This window comes from Coloeus monedula, assembly GCF_965178545.1.
Source record: "Coloeus monedula genome assembly, chromosome: Z".
NCBI lineage: Eukaryota > Metazoa > Chordata > Aves > Passeriformes > Corvidae > Coloeus > Coloeus monedula.
The window spans coordinates 82,842,437-82,857,364 of record NC_138822.1 but is presented as its reverse complement, the minus strand read 5'-3'; the positions used below and the strand labels follow the sequence as shown (position 1 = coordinate 82,857,364).

The 14,928-nt window shown below is 44.0% G+C and overlaps 1 protein-coding gene across 3 annotated transcripts in view; it reads left to right on the top strand.

Moving 5' to 3' along the window:
• The window catches only part of ST8SIA5 (ST8 alpha-N-acetyl-neuraminide alpha-2,8-sialyltransferase 5), a gene marked incomplete at its 5' end in the record, with an annotated part of 39,961 nt that overhangs the window by 9,291 nt on the left and 15,742 nt on the right, over positions 1–14,928 (top strand). Inside the window, one exon of one of the 3 annotated variants that reach the window (XM_082302107.1) lies at positions 5,638–5,745. The exons of the other annotated variants lie outside the window; for them this stretch is intronic. Coding sequence (XP_082158233.1) covers positions 5,638–5,745 — 108 coding nt within the window. The remainder of the gene's footprint in view (positions 1–5,637; positions 5,746–14,928) is intronic. 3 annotated transcript variants of the gene reach the window in all.

Here is a 14,928-nt window from a genome sequence, read left to right as displayed (position 1 = left end):
CCAAGTTCCTCTCACTCCCTGATCCATTTCAGTGAGTGTTTCCAATCACTCTCATCTGCAGGTCACTCATGCATACTGTGGTTTTTTGTTTTATTTTCCATACACCCTGTGGACACAGTGAGTCATAGTTTCCTTATTTCGCAGAAAGAAGGAACTGGATCTCTGGCAAGACTAACCATCTGACTTTCCAACACCTCTTGACATCCCTGTTAATAGGCTAGGGGCATCACTTACTGTTTTCAAAGAGAGCAGAGTGATCATTTAACACTAAAGTCTTCAATTCCTCCTCCTCAAGGGCACAAGAATTACAAAACAGGGAAACTGAGGTACAGTGGAAGTGATTTTCCAGTGACCTTAGGAAGCCTTTACACGGCCTGGATTGTTGGCCATCAGGACAGGGACTAAATACTGCTTCAATATCTGAGTAGTGTGTAACAGGGAAGTGCAGCACCATGAGCAGGCCTGCGGAAATGGGATTATAAAATTACTAATTGTGTATATGGAATTAATGAATATACTATTTGCTTATTACTTCAACAGGAGCTGGAGTCACAAAACCTTGATTTCCTGTCACCTCCTAATGGCCTCTTTGCTAAGGCGAGTGCATATAGAGAAAAGATATGAGAACTGCTGGAAAGCAAGAGGAGAGGTGAAGACAAATAATAGAAAGAGCTCAGAAAGAAAATTAAATAATTTGCCTTGCTCTTGGGGACATGCATATCTTCTTTCCCTTCCTCTGCTTCTCCTTCCTTGCCCATCTGTGTAGGTCAGCAAGCTGAGTCAGGTTTTGGCTTAACTTCACCATTATAAAATAACATTTGTTTCTTCCTGGTTTTGCTTGGGTTTGGATTTAGCCTGCCTGTGGTAGATGACAAATGAGGCTAGTGGTAGCTGTCACCTTGAAAGATGAGTGGAAACAGCCTGCTGCCTGGGATTAAATGGGATGAACTGGTGGTGTTTGGGGAATAGGTTGTGACTGGAGTGGCAGGTGATGCCCCCACTGCCACTGAGTCCTTGTCACCCAGAGGTGCTGATCCCTGTGTCACTCAGCCACCTGCACCAAACTGCCCTTGTGCCTGGAAAGCACATGGATCCCTCCTGAATAAGTCCTGCTGCATACATGGTCGTGGCCCACTCTCTGGGTAGAGCCCAGACATGACCTCTGGCTGGGCTTGGAGCCTTTTGGGTCTTCATCATTTAGTAGCTCCCTTTTAAAGCCTTGCCATCTGGTCTGAAGTGAATTGTCACCTTTCCTTTCCTTTTCAGAAAGACAATAGGCACTGCTGAGGGGGGATCTCAGTGTGACAACAGCATGGATGCAAAGCTTCTCTCTGCAATTCATCCACTTGTTCATTCTTGCCTTGTAGTTCAAAAACCTCATAATTATCTGACATCCTCTTTAAATTAAAACCTTTGCTTGTGTAGGAGTTGTTTTTTGTTTGGATTGCAGCAACAGGCTTTTAGTCTTTGCTTCCTGCTGCTTTCTGACAGCCGGTTTTGACAAGCCCTTCAGAGTCACTGCTGCTTTGTTAATTTTCTGGCTTTTCACCCCCTCCTGCTATTATTACTTTACGCTGATGTTTATTTGACCACACACTGATTCAACACTTACAGTTACCAATTAGGATCCAAATATTGCTTTGACATTTACCTGAAACTCAAGGTCTTTGTTGCTAAGACATTCAACTTCATGGAGTTTCTCCAATGCAAGGCACAACATTGCTCATAATTTTATTTGTTAGGGGTAAATCCTGTGATTAGTCCTGTGATTAATGGTATCCATAACTGACGTACATCTTCCTTGATGAGCAATTTGCTTACATTCATGGGCAAAGCAAAACATCTCTGCACTGGGATCATTTCTGGTTATTACACCTTTTATGAGTTCTTTCCTTGCCGTCATCAACATTACATGCTGGGGACACATACCAATTTTAGAAGTTATTATATTAGGGCAAATTGAGCAAATGGCAAAGTTCCACTGTTGGCAATCATTGGTAGTGATTCCAGGCATAAAATTAGCTTTTCTTTCTTTCCTTTTTTTTCTTTTTTAGTTTTTTCTTTTTTTTTTTCTTTTTTTCTTTTAAACTGTTTGACGTGAACTATCTAAATTACTTTGTAGATCCTATGTCTAATTTTCTCAGCTTTCCTCACCTTCTTTTAATCTTTCCTTACCCTCTTTTTTACTCTGGTGCTTTTTCTGCTCCTTTTCTGCATTTCCTTCCTGTGTGTGCCACAACTGCAATTATGATTCACAGGGCCTTAATTTGTTTACCTGTATAAATGCAGTTAGAACTGAGAGTGAACATGGTAGAATTTGACTGAAATAGCATGCCAAAGAAATACACTGATGAAGCAGTTCAAGTCTCTTTCCTGTTTTCTCAGGCTGTTTGCAGATTTAGCCAGACAATTTTTACGGATGCTTGCAACTCGAAACTGAGAGGATTAGAAAATTTTATATTTCAAAAATTAAATTCTCCCGACTCAAGGCTGATTGAAATCAATGGTAAAGCTCTCAGTAATCTTGTTAGAAAGAGAATTAATTCAGTGGTTTTAAATGTCTCATCCTTGGTTTCTACTGAGTCCTAATGCTACAAACCATTATTTATGGAAGTTGTTCTTACTGTGAGGAAGAGGTTTATTGTACCACTGCTGAAAAAATGCAGAGCAGCAGCTTGGTCTCAGTCTTGCAGACTCACAGTGAGACACACAGCCCTATAAGCTGTGCAATATTTCCTTGGTGGGGTGTTTTGGGTATTCATAAGTGTGTATTCTGTTAATCTCTGGAGAACCTGCTGGAAGAAGAGCCCTGTGTAGTCTGTCTGGTTCAGGGCTGGACACTTAGCTTTGATCTGACCCCCTAAGCTCAGCTCACAGCTCTGTTCTTTGTCCTTAATCACTGAGAAGTGTCATACCCACACCCTCGCTCACCCTCACTGGATATTTTTGTACCTCAATTAGATCTCCCACCCTGCCACTTCAAAGCTGGGTATATTAAGCTGGTCATCATAAGACATATCTGCCATTCCTCAGGGGTAGTCTTCCAGTCTCCCCTTGGATCTTGCCCAAAATGTGAATGTCCTTTAAACTTGGTGCCTCCGCTGCTGTGCATGATCTTCTGCAAAAGCAGCTTGATGAAAGGGGGACATTAAAGAGTGATTTTACAATTTGATTTGCTTGATGGACAGATTCACTCCCCTCCACCTTGGAGCATTTACTTAGATTTCCTTTCAGCTGTTACATGCGGAGTAAAGACATATGGAAAGGACTTTACTGAATGTTTTAATTCTTCGTTTAATCTGCCTGAATGTAGGCTATGCTCTGGGAGAGTTCACCTTTGGAGGACACACCAACACCAGCCATTTATCTGGATTCATGCTCACTGTTTCAGTTCTGAAGCAAATATCTAAGCCCCAAATATAGAATTTAAACCCAACTAAAAAGCACAATTCCAGCTTGATTTTCCCACACTTCTACCCTCTCTTCCAATGTATCATTCAGTGATGCCTTTAGCAACTAAAAGATATTTTAAGGCCATATACTTAAGTGTCTTTTGCAAAGATATATATTTGAAGAAACCATGTTTCTATATCAGTTACAGTGTGGCAAAAAGATGTGTTAGACTGTGGTATATGGGAGAGAACCACAGTGTTTATTTCAACAAGCCTCAGAGTGAAGGTGTCCGAGTAATTTTCTCATGTTTTCTTCACAAAAATATTCTACTCGGAAGTCATACTTTGAGCAGGTCAGCTGATTAAAAACTGCCAGAGAAATACACAAGTTATGGGACTGCCTGATAATCCAGAGCACTGCATTGCCCTATAGCCATTATAGTGCAATGTAGAGACACTGATATGATTCACAGAATCCAAGAATGGCTTGGGTTGGAAGGGACCTTCAAACTCACCCAGTCCCACCCCTGCCATAGGCAGGGACACCTTCCACTATCCCACATTGCTCCAAGCCCCGTCCAGCCTGGCCTTGGACACTTCCAGGGATCCAGGGGCAGCCACAGCTGCTCTGGGCACCCTGTGCCAGGGCCTGCCCACCCTCACAGACAGCAATTCCTTCCCAATCTCCCATCCAGCCCTGCCCTCTGGCACTGGTAAGCCATTCCCTGTGTCCTGGCCCTCCATGCCTTGTCCCCAGTCCCTGTGCAGCTCTCCTGGAGCCCCTTGAGGCCCTGCCAGGGGCTCTGAGCTCTCCCTGGAGCCTTCTCTTGTGCAGCTGAACACCCCCAGCTGTCCCAGGCTGGCTGCAGAGCAGAGGGGCTCCAGCCCTGGAGCATCTCGGTGGCCTCCTCTGGACTGGCTGCAGCAGCTCCAGGTCCTTGTGCTGTTGTTCCCCAGGGCTGGGGCAGCTCTGCAGGTGGGGTCTCCCCTGAGTGGGGCAGAGGGGCAGAATCCCCCCTGCCCTGCTGCCCACGCTGGGGATCAGCCCAGGGCATGGGGGGTTCAGGTCCAGCTCTCCCCCACAGCACCCCCAGGTCCTTCTCCCAGGGCTGCTCCAGCTGCTCATCCCAGCCTGGATTGATCCCAGGAGTCACCTCGACCCAGGTGCAGCTCCAGCACTTGACCTTGTTAAACCTCATGAGATTCCCATGGGCATATTTTGACACCCCATGTTGTTCCTTCTTGATTTCCTGTGCTAATAATTGCTGCTAGTTAGACTAGAGGATGGATGTGGCCAGAGAGATTCACCAGCCCTTGTAATAAGTCTGGTGACCAGCAAAACTATCGGGGTCCTGGATGCCCTTTATTTTGGACAAAGCATGCTGGCAGATTGCTTCCTGGCTGTCCCCATAATGCCCAGCTGAGAAGTTAAGTTTCAGTATTGGCAGCACCAAATGTTCACACGTCCGCTTGCCAGGCTTCTGAAATAATGAAATTGCATTAAAAAGGAGAAGTTTAAAAATAACAGTCGGCAAGGTACTTTTTTGTTGACTTCTGCGATAAGGGAAGGGTTTTGACTCCAGCGTTTTTAATTTCTCCAGCGTTTTAAAATTTCTACTCTGCTATTGGAGTAGTTTCCAGAAGAAACTACATTGGGGTTGGAATGAATTTATGAAAGTTTGGAAAACAGGGACTTGTGATGACTGTGTTTATGTGCTGGCTTAAAAAAAACGTTGTCCTTCCAAACAGGCAAAAGAAGCACTATATTGTGACTTAGAGATGTCATCAGATGACACATCCTTTGCTAGCATGGCCAACAAATCAAAGGAAGGACCCAGCGCATTTAACAACTACTGCAGATGTAAAACTGAAGTTTGAAGCTTTTACTTCTTTGGCCCTGTGGTTTCGCATGACTCCAGCTTTTTGCTCTTGTGTTTTTGAGAATGAAATTTCTACCTCCTCACACATGTGTGTTGTTTACGAGCACAGTTGATTACTGGCCTTCAAATTTGTATGCGGAGCCTGGTATTGTTTTCATCCAAGGACTTGCAGAGTCTATGGGAAGTAAAAATTATTTGTTTACCCTAGTAAGGTGATGTCTTGTAGTTCTTGGTATCTTTTAATTGTTTTTGATGAATGTGTCATACTCACATTTGTATGTTAAGAAATAGGACATGAGAACTCATGCTGATAGTCTTAACTTAATGAATGATATCAAATATCAACTGCCTCATTTTCTTGCTAGAGGGCTGCAGTTTAGCTGGCAGAATGGAGAGGAATTGGCAAATTGGACCGGCACCTTTAATTTCACGGATGACGGAGCAGTGAAGAGTGGCAGTGACACAGGCACCAGGTACCAACACCCGAGGGAATGACTGTAGAGATCTCTCTCTCCTTGTACAAACCACAGATGTGAGCACAGGCTGTATGAAAAATGACATTTGCAGTGTGCTTTGGCTGCTTGGCACTGCTCCCCATGGCACACAAGATGTCAGGGATGCCCAAGCACTGTGTTGTTTTCCCCCTTGGAAGCCTTTGGAACATTTTGGAATATGCCATAAACATACATGCAGTCTGCAAGAGGGTGGCTTCTATGTCCTGGCCTCTCCTATTTCCCTACCAATGCTATGTGTCAAGGTGTGGCAGTATGGGAATATGGGACTCTGGCAGAAAATGCCCCAACATGGCAGTATTGGTGCACACAGAACACACTGGGGTATCTGGTCTTTATAACAAAACATGTACTCCACTAAAACATAGTTTAACTTGAATTCTTTTCAGGGCCTAGCAGGGGAAAAATGTTCTGTCAAGATAAGACTGGAGTATTTCCTTTATTTACACTATTTGACAACATGAGAAGCGCTGATGTGCTGCTGCACTCTTTGTACTTACTGGTTTGGCATGGGCTCAGGTGTCTGCAGGGTCATGTCCAGACTCAGAAAACTGACAGCAGTTGTGGCTAAAGAGCTCCACAGTTACCCCAGCCATCTGCACAAACCCAGACACAGGTATAGGGTGGATATTTGGGCTCTCTTCCTGAAACATCAGTTACAGAGGTTAAAAATCCTGAGTCGTGCGTAGCATCAAGTTCAATAAGTAGCAGGGAAATCTTAGAAAGAACTGTAAAATTAAAAAAAAACCTAAAAACAGTTGAAAGAATCTTACACTTAATACTTGTATATAAACAAAACTCTGGGTAAATTGCCCATTTTATTTTAAATATCTTCATTTTGTAACCGTACACTGCTACAGCTGTGGAGCTGATAGCACTTCAAAGGCAAGAAGAAGTTGCAGAGTCTAACCTGCCAGAAATCATCCTGTCACAGCAATGCTGCAGTTCCTGTTCAGGCTCTTGGTGTAATGTGATCCTGTATGAGTGCTGCCCACTGCTCTGCTGCTTGGTCTTGTAAAGGTTCTCTATAAGAGGAACCAACCTACACTGCAGTTTTTCATTTAGAGCAGGGAAAAGAAAGGCTCGTGTGTATGTATGTGTGTATCTATCTTCTACCCTTGGTGCCTTTTCAGTGTCTGCATATATAGTCGGTATTTACAAAGTCTTCTGTTTAGGCACTTGGCATATAAAAGAACTCAGCATGACATAAAGACACACATCTTCTTGAAGGCATGAGAAAATAAACAATAGAGGATTTCCTCCTCTAGACAGCTTTGACAGAGGCAATTGGACCATCATTGATTGCAGGACTAGGAACCAAAACCCTTGAATACAAAAGACACAGTCATGAGGGGCTGAACCACAGTGCTGCTCTCAGTCTCTTCAGCCTCTTCAAAGACAAAGAGGTTCAAGGTGGAAGTGGTTTTTACACAAACAAACTGCACAAGCTAAAATGAGAGTTTAGATACAAACTCGAAAATGTTATAACGTCAATGAAAAAAGTGCATATTTCAAAGCCTCACATGGCCGTGTCTCCACTGGAACAGGCTCCCCAGGGAATGGTCATGGCCCCAAGGCTGCCAGAGCTCCATGACCATTTGGACAGTGCCCTCAGGGACAGGGTGGGATTGTCAGGGTGTCTGTGCAAGGCCAGGAGCTGGACTTTGATAATCCCTGTGTGTCCCTTCCAACTCAGGACACTCTGTGATTCTGTGTTACTGACAGTGGAGCTGAAAGCTTTTCAGTCAGGGGTAAGTCTACCGGAAACATATTTCACACCTAAGTGTTTAGACATAATATTTATACTTTTGTCTACTGTATGAAATCCGGGGATACAGGAAAATAAAAAAGTACTGTATAAGAGTGGAGATGAAACTGTGGTGACTACTGCAGAGCTGTGTCAAAATTGTTTACTATTTACCTTTGATCACCTTTCTAACTGTGTTGTCACCAGATATCTCCTGAGAGTCTTAATCTGACACTCAACTTTAGGCTGTTGATATAAAATGAAAACAAGTCTTCCTCTAATGAATAATTCTTTCCCCTGAATGGAAAACTTGCAGACTACATTTCACAGAACTGATTTTATTTGTATATATTTACAGGACTCCAGAGACATGTCTGAAGTGCACAAAACTAATTATATGTCAGCATAAGCACAGTGAATACCTTTCACTGTGTGGCTCTGCAGTTTGCTGTGCTACCACCTTCTTGTAAAAGGTGTGGTGTTTAAAGATATTAATTGAAGTAGATATTAATATGATTTCCATTAACCTGTACCATTTATATCTAGAGAGAGACACGTTTGTTCATGCATATGTGGTTTCAATTTGAACATATTCTATAACTACTCTTTATCTTTTAATTACATAACTTAATACAGGGTGTAGAGACACTGACAACTCATCCTGTAGGAGTGAATTTTTAGATGAAAATGAAGGACTTCCAAAGCAAAAGAACACTGAAAGAATGAGTGCATTAGAATTGCAAGTCAGCCAGACTTCATGAGAATAGTGGCCATACGAAAACCAATGAACAGTGAAGATTAAACACTGCATGAAAATGATTAAGTAAGAAAGAGATGAAGATTATCATGCTATCTGATTTCTGCACTGATTCACACCTTATATAGAAGCACAGAATGGTTTGGGTCGGAAGGGACCTTCAAACTCACCCAGTCCCACCCCTGCCATGGGCAGGGACACCTTCCACTATCCCACATTGCTCCAAGCCCTGTCCAACCTGGCCTTGGACACTGCCAGGGATCCAGGGGCATCCACAGCTGCTCTGGGCACCCTGTGCCAGGGCCTGCCCACCCTCACAGACAGCAATTCCTTCCCAGTCTCCCATCCAGCCCTGCCCTCTGGCACTGGGAAGCCACTCCCTGTGTCCTGTCCCTCCATGCCTTGTCCCCAGTCCCTCTGCAGCTCTCCTGGAGCCCCTTGAGGCCCTGCCAGGGGCTCTGAGCTCTCCCTGGAGCCTTCTCTTGTGCAGCTGAACACCCCCAGCTGTCCCAGGCTGGCTGCAGAACAGAGGGGCTCAGCCCCCTGATGGCTGAGGTCTGAAGTCAAACACACTTCTCTCTCTGAGCCCTGCTCTGACAGCTCTTCAGACTCTGTAGGAGCAGTCCATGGAAATAAAAGCATATGCCATGTATGTGGTGCACCAAGAGTGTGGATCCTCTTTATGTCATCTAATATTGCTGTGAGCAGACACTTGACAGATCTCTATTTGCTGGGCCTTTTTTGGTACCAGAGTCTTCATTTTGATTCAGATTAGGTTGCTAAAGGCCTTCTAGGTGCAAAGAATTTGTGAATACTAGCAAGAAGTAAAAGTGAAACACAGGAGCTCTCCAAAACCATGGGGATTTTAACCAAAGGAGGGCTACCCACTCAGATGCACTGACAACCAGTTGTTGAACACACTGGCTTGTTTTCAATTCTTGTGCATCACCCATTACACTGCCTTTTGCATTTTACTTTGTGCTAAGCATTATTAAACCTTACAGCATCCTTGTGGAGAATCAGGTAAATGGTTCTAGCTGATGCTGGTTATGAGATACATACCACCACTTCCCAGAGCCCTGACTCCTCTGCTCTCCTTTTAACATGTTTTGCAACTTACTGGGATTGTGAGTTGTCATGTTTAAATAATTTTTCACTGGCAAGAAGCTGCCTTAATGACAGAATGACTTATCTGCTATATTAGTTGGTTTATGGTGATCTCTTCAATCTACTGGAGCTGAAGATAAGATTCAATGTAGAGCTTTAGTGGTGAGACCACAGAAGCCTTTGATGGGTGAGAGGAGATTATACTTTAAGGCCTGTCAATTTGTACACTGAATTCTCTAGTATGACAAATCTGAAGCTTTGTCCCCACTGGCTACAAAATAAAAAGTAGAATCAATTGGATTTATCAAATACACATTTTACAAGAGTGAACGTAAGGGCTTGGGATTTTCCTTAAGTCACATTGCTGAGTTCCTCATGCAAGGATCCTAAAATCTAAAGAACCACAAGAGGAAAAAAAAAAAAAGAGAGAAGCAGTTGCTTGCAATGATAAGCTAAAACGTAGGTTTTGAGATGTCATTGATGTATAAGAGTTGTCATGAGTTTTGCTGTGCCTTCTGGGTGGGTGGTCATATGGATAACAACATCAGCAGATTATTTCAGTCAGAGTGAATGGGAATGGGCTTGATTAAAACACCCAAACAGCAACTTATTAAAAATCAGAGAGTTTTGAAATGAGATTGGGGAAATAGGGCTTCCTGAAACATAGTCCACTGCTGCTTGAGGGGAGACAGTCTCGCTTTGATACAGTGAAAGACAAGAAGCACCAACACGTCCCTAAAACTAGAATTCAATGTTGTCTCCAATAAATCATTCACACACTGCACAGGGGGAAAACCTCCAAATGAAGATGGGCGTCAGTCTGTGTAAGAGAGGACCCGGGAAGCACAGGGGGTGGTGTGTTGATGGACTGCAAGGTGGGCTTATCTCCAGGGAAAAGCAGGAGGCAGCCTGGACTTTGCTGTGCCGTTTAGGGCTGTTTCTGCTGGAGCTCCTGCTGCTACACCCACGACTGCTGCAGCGGAGCTGCGTTGGGTAGAGTGTTAGGCTGAAATCATGGAGAAGCTCATGTCCCAGATCAGTGGACAGGTTGGAAGGGAACAACGTGCCATTGGCAGGAGTGGATTTTTGTTCAATTCACATTGCTAATGTGGTGATGAGTGGCAGAACCAAGCAGGTCCAAGTGACCTGTGTGTGGAGACATGGAGACGGGGGATCATAATTAGAATGGCAGTGAGCAGCCAGTGCCAGTTTGCCAGGAACTTCCACAGTTGTGATGAAAAATATATCCTCAGGGTGTCACAGCCATCATCTTGACTGCACAGACGGTTGAGATGTCTGTGGAGTCACGGGACCAGGTCAAAAAAGGAATCCAGAAAAGGACCAGCTCCGGGGCACAACAGATGTGTGCACTTTCCACTATTCGTGGGAGGTTCAGTGGGCTGTTCATGAACAGTCTTTAAAGGAGAGAAATTTAAAAGCCACTCCCACTCTGTAAAACATCAAACTTAGGAATTTAGGGCTGTTTCATGGAACCACTTTTGGTTTTTTGAAAGCAAAAATTTTGACTTAGAAGACAGGCAGAATATCTTGGTCCTTGTCCTCATGGATGGACATATTTAACATCATCTATTATCAAACCCCAGAAAAACTTACGTCTCTGAAAGACCAAACATATCAAAAGATCCTGAGTGAATGATCAGTGGATTCATGAATCAATAGCTTTTAACCTCAGCTACAAGAATCTTCTGGAAAACTTGAGTCCCTATACAAGAATTCCAGATCCTGAATTTTAATTACACTGGTTCTTCCAGAAAGAAAGCCACTCTTGAACTGAAGATGCCATTTCTATCTTTAGCTTCCAGGCATTGAATACTATTTTTCCTTGCTATACTGTATTGAAAACCTTCCTGACACTGGTAATTGCTTCCTGGTGCAGTATCTCCTTACTCAGTCACCATATGTTTAGATTAAGCTTCACACGCCTCTCATAATTTTTAGACTCCAGATAATTTCTGTAGGTCCTTTTGTAACTCTCTCCAGTGTCTCAAATCCCCAAAGATGAAATGTCAGAACTGGGTGCATTAATTCAGAAGAGCTATTACTTCACAATGTATACAGAGACATATGACCATTTTCTCTGGCTTATATTATAATTTTTTTATATGACACAGCTTATGGTGGTGTATTTTGTTCCCACTTTCAGGCACATACTAGAAGTTCATGATCAGTTAGGTATCTAATGCACCTACAGGATTTAAACCAGTTACTACCAGTGACATTGTTATCAGCACATGGTAGATCAGAGGAATGTGAACTGCCTTTTTTAACATTTATTGTCCCCAAGGATGAGACAATCAAATAGTTTCATCAGGCTGTGTAAAAGAAGCCTGCTGCTTCTCCAGTCTCCTCTGTTGAGCTCACAGCTCTTTCTCTCTCAGTTCAGCCTTTCAAGCACCATCCTGTTTCAGACAAGTCAGCTCAGGCCTTCAAACAGCAGAAACAGCACAAGCAGCAATGTGACTGTTTTGTGCCACAATCCTAATGAAGCTTAAATTAGTCTCAGAGCATCAAACATTCCTGCTTCCCTTGCCACATCTAAGTTAGCTTCTTTACCTGCCAAACAGGGATCACCCCTTCCCAATGGGACAAAGTAATCTTGGGAGAACAGGCCATGTGAAGTGGTAGGATGCTCTTTTTGAGGGAGAAAAATCCCTCCCTTGAACCTTTTGACTAAATCTTGTGGTTTTTGATGTTGTCACATAAAAGTATTAACAAAAGCAAAGGCCAGAGGGATTTGGTCTCTCACAGTGGGCTGTGATGAAGTCCACACCTACTGTTTTCTACTCTGGATGAATTTTCCAGGGCCTCTGCGATAGGTTCCACCCCAGCAGTATTCTTGCTACAGGGGCCTGAAGATCCCATGCTGGCCTTGCCAGAGTCCCCTGTGCTTTGGGGAAAGTGCTCTGGCACACTTGGACCATTCCTGAGGAAGGAAGGTGAGTCTCGACCCAAGATTGCCCATGGCTCTGCCCATACTGATGAGTGCAGGCACTGCTAATTGGACAGCACTCTTAACAAGTATTTAGTAGAAGCCTGCAGGGCTTGGTTCATTTATTCTTATTTCTTAGTCACTGGATAACGTATATTTTTGGAAAGATCTTTGTTTTTCCTGCAGGGTAGGTGGAATCCTTCCTGCAGTGCTCTGCGGTCTCGCCACGCAAGTGCTGCAGCCTCGCTGCAAACAGTGTCGAGAACTGGCACTGCAGGAACGAGCAGAATGAATGGGAAGGCAGCTTGAGAAAATGGTCCTGCTTAAAAGATGCCTGACCATTGCACTAAATTATACTTTAAAACCTTTGTTCAATATATCAGACAAATCAGTGTCTCAACCCAAGCGTCACTTGAAGGTAGGATTGAAGTCTTGGGCTTTTTAATTCATGTAGTGTGATCAAGAAGAGCTTACTTCTGATCAAAGCAGGAGCAGCCCAACTGCAGATGATCAAAGACCTAAGTGTTAGCTGATGTACTGAGAAACCAAATGTGTCTCTCACTAGCGAGCTCAGTAGGCAGCTATGCTGGAGGTGAGGTTGCAATGGGGGAAGTGAAGGTTAGAAAAGAAGAAAGTTGCAGTCAGTCAAAAATGGAAAATTACAGAGTGAATAGCATCTAATTTCTGGGCACTCAGTGCAGTGAGCTGTAAAAAACCAGTCCCCTCTGAGCACTTGCAGCTTTTGTGGTGTTCAGGCACAGGATCTGATCCTGGAAAAGTATTGTACATTTGAAAGCTACAATTGACATGAGCAGACACAGAGCAGTGCGTGGTGTGTAGTGTCCAGTGCCCTGGGAAAGCACAATCCTACATGCAGCTGAGCTGTTTGTTGTGATCCATTAGCAGTTGTGTTCTCTAAGGTAAAGAATCATGAATTCTTGTACTGGTTTTCCTGTAGACTTGTGACCTTTAAAGGGACAAAAGTTATTTATTTTTCATCAGGGGAAGTGGAAAAATGCAGGGAGAGGACATTATGGCATTGACAGATCAACTCTGTTTTACGGATAATGAAACTTGACTGTCATTCTTGTAAAGCCAAAACACAGACCCTTTCTGTTGCAAAAGGAGTAAGTAGTACAGTCAGATTTGTCACTTGTCACTAATCAAGAGCATATATCAAAATAAAATGAACTACACCCTTGTTCTTAGCTCTTAGATCAGACCGAGGAGTTTGATGGGGAGGACAGTTTCCATTTGCTCTAATAAAGCTTTCTGACAGGCAAATGTATCTTTGTTCACGGGGAACTACATGTTTTAGAGTAGGAGTTAATAGGCAGAAGGAGCTCTCAGAGACCAGGGAGTGGGTGAGACTGATGCTTCCTCTGGGAAAGTGCGGGGGCCTGATCTCCAAACACTCCCTGCAGGACCAGACCCTTGCAAGAGGAGGATGTGGGTTTAAAGGACATCTCTGGAGGTTGAGGGAACCCATGCTCCTTGTGCTAGAGCCTGGTGTTGTGCAAAAGCTGCGTTCTAGGAAAGCACAACGTGAGGCACTTCTGTGGGAAGAGGTTGTCCGGCGATCCAGGGAACTGACTGCTAATTTCCTGTGGTGTCTGCAGCAGGAGCGATTGCTGTGAAGCAAATAAATAGCATGAACACTCCTGGGAGAAAGCGAGGAACCCTTTTTTCCTGAGCCTATTGACCAGGCACTGTCTTGAGACATCCTCAATGCTGTTGCAGCACCATTATTTCTTGCAAGTGACGTGTGGCAGCATCCGTAGCATTATGACTAAGGAGGTTTTAGTGGCTGGATGTCTGCTCCAGTGAGGTTCAGGGCTGATGAAGGACGTCCCAAAGGATGTTTATTCAATAGCTTGGGATCACTGAGATAGCTTCAATCAAACTGACCCTACGGCCAGCAGCATCCTCTCCCCTCTCTGTGCAGAATGACACTGCCACTGGTGTCCCCTGCCTTTGCTGCAGGAGGCACATGTCCCATCAGTGATGTGTCACCCAGCCTGTCCCATGGATCCTCCCTCTGCACTTCCACAAATGGTGAATTCAATGCTCCCAGTGGCTCTGCTGGAAAGCTGAAGCTGTTGTGAGAGTTGGAGACTGGCAGGACAGTCCTGTGCTTTCCCCAGCTGTAGGCTCATGGAAAAGCTCTCCTAGAAATGCAGTGTTGCCTCATGGATTGATTTCCTTTCAGATCCAGAAGTGGTTTATTTTTGACCCAATCCTTTCCTCCTTAACCTTCTGCTGCTTTGGTAACACATCCTTTTTCATTTCTATTTTTGGTCTGTGGACTGAGTAAACAGGCAGTGATCAAAGGGAATGGCTGGGACACAGGAAATTTCATCTCCATTTCATAAAATGACGTCTTTGACTCCACTGCCACAGGCTGAAGCCAGCTTTCTTGTGCTGTGGTGCTCCCACGTGACAGCATGTGTTGTTTGACATCTGAGCTGCCACTCTCCAATGTAGCAACACAGCCAGAAGTGCACAGGAAAGATAAAAATAAATGTTAATCTAGATTTTTGCTCTGCTTATCTGTCCTGAGGCACATTCGAGGTACTGAAATGA